This window comes from Sinocyclocheilus rhinocerous, unplaced genomic scaffold (assembly GCF_001515625.1).
Source record: "Sinocyclocheilus rhinocerous isolate Xijiao unplaced genomic scaffold, SAMN03320098_v1.1 scaffold334, whole genome shotgun sequence".
NCBI lineage: Eukaryota > Metazoa > Chordata > Actinopteri > Cypriniformes > Cyprinidae > Sinocyclocheilus > Sinocyclocheilus rhinocerous.
The window spans coordinates 1,223,133-1,238,023 of NW_015658500.1; the positions used below are offsets into that span (position 1 = coordinate 1,223,133).

General features: G+C 36.7%; 1 protein-coding gene across 1 annotated transcript in view; it reads right to left on the minus strand.

The window, feature by feature from the left end:
• The window catches only part of LOC107722232 (ankyrin repeat and fibronectin type-III domain-containing protein 1-like), an 85,678-nt gene that overhangs the window by 3,523 nt on the left and 67,264 nt on the right, over nt 1-14,891 (minus strand). The window contains exons 9-17 of the mRNA XM_016530512.1: nt 11,779-11,892; nt 10,554-10,651; nt 9,838-9,928; nt 8,986-9,093; nt 3,558-3,657; nt 2,587-2,719; nt 1,728-1,844; nt 905-1,120; nt 314-480 (exon numbers count right to left, since the gene is read on the minus strand). Coding sequence (XP_016385998.1) covers nt 314-480; nt 905-1,120; nt 1,728-1,844; nt 2,587-2,719; nt 3,558-3,657; nt 8,986-9,093; nt 9,838-9,928; nt 10,554-10,651; nt 11,779-11,892 — 1,144 coding nt within the window. The remainder of the gene's footprint in view (nt 1-313; nt 481-904; nt 1,121-1,727; nt 1,845-2,586; nt 2,720-3,557; nt 3,658-8,985; nt 9,094-9,837; nt 9,929-10,553; nt 10,652-11,778; nt 11,893-14,891) is intronic.

The following is a 14,891-nucleotide window of genomic DNA, read 5'->3' on the forward strand; positions in this document are numbered from 1 at the left end:
TTTTCTGTCAATATGGGGTGCTGTGTGTACATTAATGAGGAAAAAAAAATAACTTAAATGATTTTAGCAAATGGCTGCAATATAACAAAGAGTGAAAAATAAATATATACACGAATACTTTCCGTACCCACTGTATATATATATATATATATTATATAGGCTATATATATTATAGACTATATATATTAGGATATATCCCCCCCCCAAAAAACAAGTTGACACCTCTGATATAAAGAGAAAAATACTAATAATAAGAAATAGCTGTAGAAGTAAGTGTAAAAATCAATAATGTTGAAGAACACTCTAAGCTGACCTTGACACATTCCAGTTGTCTCGTATCTTGGTGTGGCAGAGCATGTTGGGCATACGTTGAGGAACCAGAACTTTGATCTGATCCACAGAGCTGCTGAGCTTCAGGTAACCCAGATAAAGTCCAGAGGACAGCCGATGCTGACTTCGTCGCTGATAGGCCAGAATGTCCTACAATTAAAATAAGAGTTTAAATTACAATCTTTTTTTTCTTTGAATGGTGGATTATTTACTTAATACCACCCTACATCTTATTCCATTCCTTGTAAATTCTATTATATTCCATCTATTTACCACAACCACAACTGTAAATACAATTTTTTTCTATTTATGTTCATATATATATATATATATATATACACAGACACATATGTGTGTATTTTATTCACATATCTTTATTTCTTATTATCTGTGTGTTGTTGTCGTTGTTGTCTCTGTGTACTGGAAGCTTCTGTCGCCAGAACAAATTCCTTGTATGTGCAAACATACTTGACAATAAAGCTCTTTCTGATTCTGATTATTTGAGGTATCATTAATGTCTGTAGACTAAACAGTGCAAGAGTTGACGTTTGAGTCAGGACAGAGCTGTATTTACCTGCATGGTTATGAGGAGGATGTCCAGGGCATATGGTTCCTCAGGAGTGGAAAGAGACTTCCTCTGACTCTGCAGTTTGGATACCTGCATCCACTTCCCATTGAAAAAGGAATAAAGGCTATCCATCTCCCTCACTGTCACAAGCAGGACATTCCCATGACGGTCTTTAATAGGCTCATAATGGACTCGGCCCAAATTGTGAGTGCCCAGAAGATTCTGTTTGGAGAAAGACAGAGAAATAGAGAAAAATGTAACCCTCTGATGCTGTGCATGGTGTCCACTACAAAATAATTGTTATTATTTATTTTTTTATTTATTTTGGGTGTGACATTGAAACCACCATGGAACCGATAATAATATATAATATATTAAAGACCGTCCTCTTTATCATATCATTGTGCTTTTGATTTATGACAATAGAAATACAAAATACCTGACAAAAAGGACAAAGCACCAAGTATTTATCTCAAAGTGTAATTCTCTCAACATTTTGAAAAATTTATTATTTAATAATAAAATACATAAATGAATAAAATAATTGTTATATTGTATATGTATTGCATTGAAAAAGAAATATTTTAAATATTTTAATTTAACTTCCAGGGAGAAAAAAAAACATTATTGTACTAAAAAAAATGTTAAGTAGAGCGTGTTGGCTAAAATAATTGTTATGCATTATAAAATATGCTCAAACACAAACACAGACACACACTCTGCTCAGAGTCCCACATAAGAGATTATCCCACTCAATTTCAATTTGTACTGAGATCAAATTCCATTATAGTGATAAATTGTTAGCAAGGCTCATCACGGGCTGGCAAACCTGCAGTTGGCCCGCGGCCGCCAGCATCTTCTGTCTGGACTGCAGAGTGGAAGAGGAAGAGGTGGAGACTGCCAGGCTCTGTCTCAGCCACCGGACGTCTTCCCACATACAGGACAGCTGCAAAATAAACACACACATACACTTGTGAAGTTGGAGAAAGCTATTTACCTTATTCCTCGACATCATTCAATGCCAGAGTGCTTTATCTTCAGTGAGGCGATATCTCTGCTATAAGGTGCTTTAGACGGAAAAGTCCATCATTTTTAAAGAAGAAACCATCTGTGTGCCTGCCTGTTTATGTGACTGTTTAACCTTCAAACTATTTTAAACTTGGAGACAAGGTTCATCAAGTCAACATCAAAATTTGCCTTGACGAACTTTTGTTTTTTAGTTGCATATTAGGAGACAAGTTGTAAAATAAACATTTGGATGTGGACATGAGTGCTTAAAATGCTGCAAGGTTCGTTCCATGAATATAACTTTACCTCCAATCTCACCATAAAATCTAGAAGTATTTGGCTATCAAACAAAGAGCGATATTCTGCTAAGACTCTCTCTGCTTCTTGCATCACACCACTTTAGCCTTGTAATGATGGGCTAATTTCAAATGCGCGGCCTAACGTCAAAAGTGTGGTGACTGTTCACTTTGACAGAATATATTTAGGACGCTAAGCTGACCGCAGGCTGCATTTGGAAGAAACCAACAAAAATATTGACGCTTGTCAAAGAAATGTGTAATGAAAACACAGAAAATTTATGTTTCAGTTCAGTGTTAACAAAACGCATGTTACTTTAGTGCAGTTTCTCTCCTGACCTCTCCGCTGCTTAATGTCGCGGTTGACTGTATGTTTTTACATACCTTGGTGAACCACAGAAAGTCCTGCATGAGGGAGCTGCTGTATGAGTCGTCCACCTCCACTATGGGGATCTGATCCTCATTAGTCACTAGCAGACTGTCCTTATGGTAAAATACAGATGCTATATAAACTCCCCTGAAAAAGAAAAAACAGCCAAGAGATCCTATTCAGAACCAGGCGAATTCAGCCTATTCAGCTATAATGTTAATTCTATAATGCTTGGCACTTTCCAAGAATAGAGTACAAAATAGGGCCTGAAACTCCTAAAAAGGAGTTTTTTTTTTATTTCGGCACATATTTAGTGATATAAGTTTTTTAAAGTTAAGATAATGTTGACCGTTAACCTCACAGCAAGCAAACAAAATATTACATTTTTATTTTAGATATATTCATTAGCAGAGACAGCAAAGCAACTTAAAAATGAGCAGTACAACAAAGCAATATTATAGTACAATGTATACAGGTTTTATTTTCTATTCATTGTAAAAATGTTTGCAGTTTTTGCAACTCTTGCCATTTCTAAATGTTGTTAAAAACCCTAGACAGCAATTTAGTCATTTTCTAGCAATAAATATCACATAAACATTCAAATTAAATAGACAAAAAAAAATTTTGTCATTTTTTTTTTTTTACTGTTCATGTAATATCACAGTTAATTATAAATAAAGGCATTATAAATATAGTTAGTTAATTAATAATTAATTCAAAAGATTCTTTAAAAATTATGACATAGTTGTTTGATTTTGATTGCTGGATTCAGTTGAAAAGGTCAAGACCACCTGAGGTAGAAAAGGTCAAATTCTGCTCAATGCTCAAAAATGCTCAAAACTATTTTCATGCACATATCTAATAGCACAACAATCCAGCAATAACCATTTTTGCCTCTAATGCTGCAATAAATGCTACTGTGACACTAATATGTAATCTTTTTGTGGGAAAGTGCCACCTATTTTGTGTAATATGCTCATACCACCTTTTGAGACTCTTGACAAATTTAGTAGATGAGTGAAAAAGGTGTTTCAGGCTCCGGGACACTGACTGTTTACGACTTGGATTCTGCAACTTTGATGTGTCTGGGGAAAAAAAGGAGTCAAGATGAACAGACAGGTAAAAACAACTAAATATATAGACTTGGTAGATTCCTATGGGAGACTGAAAATAGTGTGAGAGACCTACAATGGAAAAACTGTGTGAAAAATCATCCTATATATCTGCAAGGTACTCTACTGAAAACGATGGGTTCTTAGATTCATTCTGACTTCCTTAAAATTGACTAGTTGTTTAGAAAACCAAGTGATTTATTGAGTATGAACTAGTTTTGGTCATCCTCTTAAGATTAACATTTCCGAATTGCTTGAAAACTGTTGTCATCAAGACAAAAAAATCATTGTAAAGAGCAAAACAGACCAAACAACATGCTGAATGAAGGAATAAACGTAGAGCACTTTGAAGACAGACAGGGTGAAAGAGCCTCAGGGGCATGAGTGAGGGTTCGGGGGAGTCAGGCCACCGACAAACCGGTTATCTGGAACATTTCAGCTGCGTATCTCCCGCTTCAAGCGCAGCCATATCAGCCCACATTTCAGCGATGCCAATCTTCAGACGTCCCTGTTTTTGTGAAATTAAGCGTCACGTAATTGCCCCCCGTGTAAACAGCAGGGCAGACGGAACAATCCATTTGGCTGAGAAGCTGTTTACAATGTGAAAGTGGCCATCAGAGCGAGCGAGTCACTGTGAGAGCAATCACGCTAACCCTAGTCTCCGTGTCTCCACCGGAGGGGCTTGAAAGGGAGGTAGGAAGGCAGATTTTCTGTTTGAAAATCACTATCAAACTCCTCAAGGAATAATGTGTCTTACAAGTCCCTTAAGAAGATTAAACCTCGGCCCCTTTGACCCTACAGTGGCGACTGTTAACAGTACGTGATTAAATGCACACACTGATTGTTTCCTGCTTGGCTAGATATTGAAATAACGTAACCTCAAAACCGCAACACAGAATCTTACTGGAATCTCAAGACAATTACGTCCCTATTGAAAAAAAAGTCAACTTTGATTACATACGCTGGAATATCACAACCAGACTTTAAGGTTTGGATATCAACCGCTATTTTTGTATCACAACAAGTAGGAGTGAGAACATAATTATCCACTTTGGGAACACATTAAATCCGTTTTAACATATTTATGTGAAGATCAGCGGTAGTTTCCAGTCTCCGCAAACAGAGCCACTGCACGTGTTGATAAGTTGAGTGCAGAATTCGTATTTATTTCTCCCTCAGAAGGTTAACTGGCTTTGACAAGCAGATTATAAGACATGAGTGCATTGGCCTCCTGTGCCGCCAAACTGTCACACTAAATAAATAAAGAAATGCCTTTTCATTTATGAAAGCAAAAAGAAGAAAAAAACAGATCGCCTTTGATTAATGACTTGGCAATTCATCTGTCTACCGCACAGTGAGTGCAACCATAAAATGAGGTGAGTGAGAGTCGGAGAGACGGCGAGCGCTGGTCGCATTCTTCATTCTAACTAATTTAGCGGGGGTCAACGGACCCTTTTCAACATACGAGAGCGAGCGAGATCCTCCATAACGATCGTGGCCAGACTTTCCAGGCCCTCGTTGACAGAAAGCGCTTACATAGCAGCGGCGGAGAGCGGAGGTGTGCGTGTGAGCGATCGCGCTGTGCGTGTGGGTGTTGCTGTGTCTCATGCAGGAACACTGGGAGCTGTGTGCACGACGCACACGCACACGCACGCACACACACACACACACACACACACACACACACACATCAGCTTGAGAGCAACCTCTCAGCTCCACATATACACATCATAAATTAAGATAACCTCTGCTTAAGCGAGCTGTATTTTTTTCAGAGTGGTTTTTATAGTGGTGTCATTGTACTGATGCTGATTAATTTTGCAGATTTATTTTCGAACACCGTCGCTCCAAAAATAACTTGGGTAAATACATTGCCCCTGCCAGCATGTGTGCTTATGGGGGACATATAATGCACACATATTGCAAATAAATTTCATAATCATTATTTTTTATCTTGTTTTCTAGCAAATATCTCTATAAGTCCTTATAACTAGATTAATATCTTAAGAAATGTATTCTTGCTTGCTTATTCTCTAATTATTTGCATTTCACTTTAGCCCCAGAATGTGTACTATGTCTTTGACAGTGTGGTAAGAAACATAAACAAGATATTGTACAATTTTTTTTCTAAGGATTTTTATTTTTTATTGGAATATTTTAACTGGAATTTTTACTATTCAATATATATTCTCTGAAAACAAGTCGTATTATCTAACGCCCACACCAAAAACTCATAAGACCTAAATCCCACTCTGCACATATTTACATATGAAACATATGAGCCTAGAAGAGATTAATTGTGAAATTTGTGAAACACTGTGGATACTGTATGACAAATCCCAAAACACACTCACAAGAAAACACAATATATATATGTACTGTACTGTATATATATATATATATATATATTGTTTTGAGGATAATTTTTTTCAAATATTTTTTATCAGTTTTTACCATCCTGAATATATTCTATTACTAGCTAACACAATTTATTAAAAAAGAAGTACATTTATGTGAGTTTTAAAGATGTTTATATTTTCTTATTATCATAAACTATTTTTTTTTTTTTTTTTACAAATTTTGTAAAACAATTTTTGGTTTTTAAGATGTTTCGACATTTTTACTGAAAAACAAGACAGACTGATGAAGAAAATGCATTTTGCAATGTACATGCACACATTGTCTCTAAATTAAAATGGACAAAGTCAGATGTGTTATTTTTGCATAGTTTCTACTGTTTTTGCTTTCCACATTAATAAAAACTCTCATACAGTGTTTTTCTTGTAGAATCAATTCAATAAATTCATTTGCGACGCTGGCAGCCATCTCTCTGACATCATTAGTGCTGACTTCTAAACAGATGAGTGATGCTGTTTTTTTGCTCACCCCCCCTCCTGCTTGTGGCCGGCTGCATAGCTGCCTAATGAAGTTGCTGTTTGTGAGCAGTGCAGTACTGTCAGCACCAGGAACAGCGTTCTTCTATACCTCGGCGTCTGGCCTCTGGGTTAGAGAGTGGGCCTGAGGCCAAAGCAGACTGTCTACGATTCACGCTACGTCCAGCCTGCTTCGTTTTAAAGGTGTTTGTGCTCGAGCCCTGTGATTTACAGTGCTGCACTATACGGACGACATGTTTGACACATAGATGTTAAAATCTAAAATGGATAAATGTATTAAAACATTATTTATTTACATGTCCTCCTCCCCGGCCTCGCTACTCGCATGAAGAGCGTAGGAGGGCAGGCAGCAGGAATGCTGAGAGAGTGTATTCATACTGCTCTGGATGGCCATACTTGAGTCAAAACACTTTGACCATGCTTCATTTCGTCACTTTAATACAGAGTTAATCTACTGGAAGAAGTGTGGACTTAGAAGACGAGAGGATGTTGGGAGGGAGAGATTTCTGGTGAGTGGGCAGATGGGTGGAAGTGAGAGAGAAATGGGCAGAGAGAGAGAGAGACTATGAGAAAGAGTGAGAGCATTATGAGAGACAGACGAGGGAAAGAAAAAACACAATAAAGAAAGCAAATAAAAGAGCACCAGCTGAGCAAAAAACAGAGATTATGAGGATGAAGTCATCTGGGAAATTTTGCAATGGAACTCCTGCTCTGATTCAGAGGATATACAGCCTACTTTTAGATAGGTATATGCATTTTAAAAAAATCAAGCAGTCAGTGCAAACTGTCTAAAATCACGGTAATGAAAGCACTGCTCTTATATATCTTATATATTTTTATTGGAATATTTTAACTGGAATAAAACCGTGTATCAAACTGTCTGAAATCATATGAATGAAATGACTGCAGCAACAAACTAAAATTAATTAGAATTTTTAAGTTAAATATTATAATTTATTAGAAAATTATAAAAAATGTATAAAAAATAAAATGAATATAAAATATTCATTCCATTGTGAAATTCACCAGATATATATAATAGATTTAAATATATAATAAGTATAAATGAAAAAAGAAAAAATATATATAATAGATTTAAATATATAAGTATAAATGAAAAAAGAAAAAAAGAAGCAATAAGACCAAACAAGAAACATCACACAACTCTTCAAAAAAGAAGCATCACACAACTCTAATCAACATTTTAATTTTGACATTTTGGAGATGAAGTCTACTACAGACTTGACCTCTGTATTAACTATTAATTAATACTGGTTCGTGACTGGACAGTATAGAATCCCTTAATCACTTAGAATTAATCTGGTCTAAAATTTGTCCCCGCACCACTGATCACAATGCAGCTGGTATGAGATTCCCAATGTTTTGAACCATTTACAGTGTAATAGGTTTTCAGGCTAACATGGGATAGCAAAGATATTACAAAAACTTTCAAACATGATTGAATACGCCTACGCTACTGTGGCGATTTATTATGCTCTGAAGGCAGGTAGGAGGACCAGTTTGATATCAGGGACCATAAATATGGGGATGTTGACCATTCTGAGTATAATTGTTCAATCAATCCAAGCTCATAAACCTGAAATGTTTGAAACACACTAATGCTCAAAAGTTTGGAGTATGTAAGATTTTTTATGTTTTTGAAATCTGTAAAATAGTCATTTTTTGTAATATTATTAAAATTTAAATAACTGTTTTCTGTTTTAATATATTTTGAATTGTAATTCATCCCTGTGATGGCAAAGCTGAATTTTCAGTAGTCATTACTCCATTCTTCAGTGTCAAATGGTCCTTCAGAAATCATTCTGATATGCTGAACTGGTGCTAAAGAAACATTTATAAAAAATGTTTTATCAATGTTCAAAACAGTTGTGCTGCTAAATATTTTTTGTGGAAACCATGACATTTTCTAATTAGGATTCTTTGATGAATAGAAAGTTTGAAAGAACAGCATTTATTTGAAATAAAAATAGTTTGAATCAAATTAAATGTCTTGACTATTTAATGCATATTTTCTGAATAAAAGGATTCATTTAAAAAAACAAAAACAAAAAAAAAACATTAAAAAACATTCTGAACACTACATTTAGATCTCTTACATGTATCTTACACAGGCATCATATATAAGATAATGTAAATCCACTAAAGTATCTCACAGGAGACATCACATGTGCTCCAGAGTCTTGCAACATCACATCACTGCTCATTTCTCAATCTCCTTTTCCTGTACAATTATATAAATGAAATTGCCAGAAAGCTAAAAAAGGAGCATTTGTGCATGTTTGTGTGAATGAGAGATAGTGTTCTTACTCTTAGATGTTTGTGTATTTATGTGAATCACTAGGAGTGATCTGTATGTGTGTGTGTGTGTGTGTGTGTGTATGTGTACCTCCACAGCAGTAGTGCTGGTGTGTGGCTCGAACCTGCTGTAACAGCCTCTCCATAGCCTCAATGTGACCTCTCCTCTTGATCTCTCTCCCATCGCAGTCCTTCCAGTCTAACAGAGAGAAATATCACACAAAACTCAGCTTTAGATTTGTGACATGTTCTAGATGTCAAAAAAGACATTTAATTTGATTCAGTCAGACTTGCACAAAAAAGAGCAAAAGCTTGTCTAATAGTCTTAAAATACCCCAAAATAATCCAAAAGTATTGTGAAACATTGTTGTTGGGGCACTTACTGAATAGCAACACGTTATCAAGAGAGGGTCAATTGAATGCAATGTATTATAATGAGTAAAAAAAAAGAAAGAAAAAAAATGTAGCTGTTCCAAATAGGAAGGACAGCCTTATGGTATATTCTCTTTCAAATTTATTTTATTAAATCTTCATTTCACCCAGACAATTTTCTGTGTCTGTATTGCATACATGCAGTTTTATAATGCTGGATTTGTTACTGACGCAAAACTTGTCAGTTAGTTTTTTATTTGCAGTGCTTATTTGAAAGCTGAAACTCAAGGCCAGATCCAAAGAGTATCAAAGGTGGCAGGGTGAGTAGAAGCCGTGATGGTTAAATAATAGCGCAGTCCTACATCCAAGGATGTTGGCTACAATCAATACAATTTTCTTTCCTTTTAACTGACATGATATTTGAATTAGAAGCACAAAACTATGCTCAAAGGTTCGAGAACTTTCCAGTCGAGAACTTTCCAGTCAATGGTGTTTGAAGCTGTAGTATGCTTCTTTTTAAATGATCCTTTATTGTGGTACTTGGCAACTGTGGCTGCTTTGCAGAACTTACTGGAGGGAACAGCAGAGGGAGGCTGAGAGAGTTGTGCCGGACCCCAGCCTTTCATATTGTAGGCGGACACTTGAACGTAGTAGTGTCTACCCTGTAACAAACAAGAAAAATATCTTAGAAATCTTTTACTAATAACAAGCTGTACTATAGTGGATTTCTGTGGACATAAAGTAACACATAAATGGCAGCAGACAACTTTATACTATAAAATGGCACAGAAAAGTGCATTAGTTTGCAAATTGAGATTCTACAATCCACAATTGTAAGTCAAGGCTCTAATCTCTTTCATAAGTAGTTTTAGCAATATACAAGTTCATTTTATAAACCCTTTTGCATGACTAAATTTATTTAATGTATTTAAACATACATGTATTTACAGTGTACATACTTTATAGTTTTTTATTATTATTCACATTTACCTAAAAGAATGTATGTGAGGCTTATATAAAAAAATAAAATATATAATTCCTCATTTATTCTTAATACCATTTATTTTTAAAGTTAATAGTGTATTATTTACTAAAATTGTATTTATTAATTATTAAAAATTTTAGAGAAGTTTTTTGTTCTGTACAATGAATGAACAGACAATAATCTTTGTGTTTGTGACAGCAAGTGCACAAGAGACGAGATGTTGTGATATTCTGAGAAAACATTGTGACTCGAAGTATCTATCTCTGGTTCACAGTAAAGGCTACATGGTAATTTTAGCTCACCGTGGTAAGACCTGTTATTGTGTATTTCAGGGACTGCAGATTCTCAAGGATCAGCTCTCCGGCTAATAAAGAGAAGTCCTTTAGACAGCTCCATTCCACTGCAATAAACATCATCACACATTATACAGAGTTAAAAGCTGAGAACATCAATAAATGAGTGAAGTCTAAAGAAACCAAATAGGACAGAATGAAACAGGACCATGATAACGACAACTGCAGAAATTACAGCTACAACAACATTATAGTTTGAATAACTAGATATTTATATTAGAAAATGTGAGTGGTTTTTGTCCATGCAAAACTCTGCACCATTTTGCTAGGCTGTTGTGGGTGGTTGCTAAGATGCTCTAGATTGTTGCTAAGGGGGTTTACGGTGGCTGTTCACTGATACATATCTCCAACTCTCTATAATATTCAGATGCCCAGATATGACTTGGGACCTTCCTTTAATTTAAGTCCATGGGTTTGTTCACCTGTTTATCGTCTGTTGAAAATAAGTGTAAGTGCTAATAAGAGTAATAAAACACCTCTTCTCCACTACTTTCATACAATTTGTTAGTTAAGTAATGTAGAATGTTAGTGGGAAAGTTGTCATTTTTCTGTATTTCACGTTGTTTCTTTAGAAACAGTGGGTATAGAAAAGAATCATCCCCCTTTACAATAATCACATTTTGTTGCTTTGCAGCCTGAAATGAAGACGGACACAGTTTTTGTTTTACCCAGCTGTATTTACTCAGTGCAAATTATTACATCCAAGTGAAAGATATAACACCAAATTGTCTGCAAAAAAAAATAAATAATAATAATTAACTGATTCAGAGTTGCTGTAGGCCTCTTGGTCGCCACTCTGACCAGTTTACTCCTGGCTCTTTCATCTAGTTTGGAGCGACGTCCTGATCCAGGGAGGGTCTGTGTTGTACCAAATAGCTTCCACTGCTTAATAATAGACTTCACTGTGCTTCTAGGCATTGATAAAGCCATGACATTTTTTTGTATCCATCTCCTGACTTGTGCCTGTCCACAACTTTATCCCGGAGATCTTTTGACAGTGCAAACTGTGTCCGTCTTCATTTCAGGCTGCAAAGCAACAAAATGTGATTATTGTAAAGGGGGGTGATTCTTTTCTATACCCACTGTAATAACACAATTTAATAATAATAAAAAAAAAACTTCTCAAGGCAATCAGGTATATGTGTGTGTAATACAGACAAATGGCTGCACTGACCTTTGTATTTAGTCACTACGGCCGAGTTCATGCTGGCAGGTTCCTGAAAGCTAACATTGAGAGACGTGCTGCCGGTCACACTCAGACGCACCATCAACGGAGCCTCCGGAGGTCCTGAAAGAGCCAGTTCAACGGTCACATAGCATAACTTGCACATAGCTTGCATTGCTTTTAGGGAGGGGAGAACAATTACTGATGATAATTAAATAACCATAAATACAGGTGATGTGTAATTGTTTGATGGTAATATATTCCAATAAAAGACTTATTATGCAAAGACAACTATAAGTAATCCATTTGCAGGTTGATTGCCCGTAAGTATAAACAATGTACCAACATCAAAACATGTTCTGCTCTGTTTGAGCATCTCAGCCAGCCCAGCTCAGCAACAATAGCTATATTTTTGGGGCGATATCTGTTAGACAAATTAATGGAAGATGGGAGAAGTGTTTGAGTGTCTGCACACAAAAGTGGTTCGACTGACCATTTATTTTCACAATTAATAAAAATAAAGTCTGAAATTGCTTACATCTTTAAACAGACATCTTATTGTCCTTCAGAGGTGGAATGTAAAATCTGTTTATTGCTTTTCTGTTGACCTGCTGTCAGTGCAAATGGAGCCGCTGTCTGCCCCTGTTAGGGTTATGTTTAGTTTTTGTTTTGTTTTCATTGTGTTTTCAGTTTCTGTTCCCCTGTGACCTAGTTTTACTTTGGCTCCTAATTGTCATTTCGTTCACCTGTGTTTGATTAACTCATTCGTTCTTTCGTTTGCTCCCCTACAAGTACTCTCAATTTTCCCTTAGTCGGGGTCCGTTCTCGTTTATGAAATGTTGGTTTACTTGCCTGTCTCCTGGATTTGCTGATTAAAATACCTTTTGTATATCTCCTTCGTCCTCGTGCGTGTGTACCTCACCAACCCGTAACAGAAGAACGGACCCAAAACGATGACTGCAGCTGAGGACGCGCTGTGGGGTTTGCGGCAAGATGGTCGGAGGTTGGAGCGATATGAGGAGGGTTTCCTTGAGTTCTCCAACTGGGTGAGTTGGCACGACGCCGCTCTAGGTGCGTGCTTCCTGCTGGGGTTGGATGACGAAATAATCCGCTGCGATCTCCCAACGGGTGATATTCCTTTGATTGAGCTGATTAATCTCATACTATTCCTAAATAGCTCTGATATGGAAGTTGAGGAAGTAATGAGACTTCCCAAGCCTCGTCATCCAACTCCCGCAGGAATGCGCCGCGTCTCCCCAGCTCACCCCACGCCGAGAACCTCCACATACCACTCCAACGGCTCCTACCGCCTTCCTAACCCCAAATTCCCTGTTGTTCTCCGAAGCGCCGCCGGAGTCTTCAGCCCAGGAGCGCCGGGCTCTCAGCAGTCAAGATGGCCGGCCGCTCGGAAGTCAAGCCCGCCGGACGTTCATGTGGCACTGAGTCCGTTCTCATTTATGTAATGTTGGTTTGCTTGCCTGTCTCCTGGATTTGCTAATTAAAATACCTTTTGTATATCTCCTTCGTCCTCGTGTGTGTGTACCTCACCAACCTGTAACAGCCCCAGGGGAATCCAACAGCAGTGGAAAACACTGCAAAAAGTTATTTTCTGAAGGTGCGGTCACAGTTACCAGTGATCAATGAACTTTTTTGGGGTGAAATCCACTCATTTCAACAGGAATCCATTTTGCGTGAGGGTTAACAATTTTTCAATGCAGATTTCATGTTGGATTCAAGTTGGTCATGCAAATTCGCTATGTTGAACAACACAAAACTGCTTGGTTTGGAAGTGATTTCTGTGTGAGCTGTTCATTATACTGTATGTTGTCACACTATTGACAATAGTGTAATTGACAATACACCATTTACAAAATTTCATCTAAATTTAACGTGACCACACAATTGTTCTATTTTTGTTTATTATTCTCTTGAAAATACATTTACTAGTATTTTTGTCATGTTTTCCAGTACTGATGTCTAAATATTCTTAAATCAAGATGCATTTGCTTTTTGAGTTTTTGCCTTTTTTTTTCTTACCCCACTGACAGATAATTTTTCTTGTTTAAACAATAAACTCATTTTGATAAATGTTTCAGAAAACAAGACCTGATATCTTATGTCATTTTGTTTCTCAAGTAAATGTATGTCTATTTAAGAATGCCTAGATATTTGTACTGGATAATATGACAAGAATACTGAGCAAGAAAATGACTTTTTGCAGAGAATAACTACTTATTTATATAGAGATTACAAAAATTCAGGGTTTATACAAATTCAGCAAACCGTGAATCCACAGTAGCTGTAGTTTGTTTGGCTGAACGCTGTCCTTTTTACGACCATTTACAGTGGGTATAGAAAAGAATCACCCCCCTTTAAAATAATCACATTGTTGCATTGCTTCCTGAAATGAAGACGGACACAGTTTTTGTTTTATCCAGCTGTATTTACTCAGTGCAACTTATAACATCCAAGTGAAAGATATAACACCAACATGTCTGAATATACAAAAAAATAAAAAATAAAAAATAAAAAAACAGAATCACTGAGTTGGAAAAAGGATAACCCCACCCACAAAATGACTTGTAAACTCAATCAGATGTAGCTAATCACCTTCTCAATGGCACACAAAGCCATTTGACTTTCAGCTGTGTCACACAAAGCCATTGACTTTCAACTGTGATCAGCTGTGGTCATTATGATTAGCTCAACATGAAAAGAGCTTTTACTGGAGCATTTGATCCTTGATCTGAAGCAAACAATCAACTATGGGTGGCAAGGCACTGTCAAAAGATCTCCGGGATAAAGTTGTGGAGATGGACACAAATAAATTTCAAAGGCTTTATCAATGCCTAGAAGCACAGTGAAGTCTATTATTAAGAAGTGGAAGCTATTTGGTACAACACAGACCCTACCTGGATCAGGACGTCGCTCCAAAATTGGATGAAAGAGTCAGGAGGAAACTGGTCAGAGAGGCGACCAAGAGGCCTACAGCAACACTTGTCAGGACAGAAGGAAAAGTGGATGGGGCAAAATATAGTCAAATTCTTGAGGAAAATCTGCTGCTCTCTGCCAGAAAGTTGTCAATGGGAAGAAGGTTTACCTTCCAACATGACAATGACCCA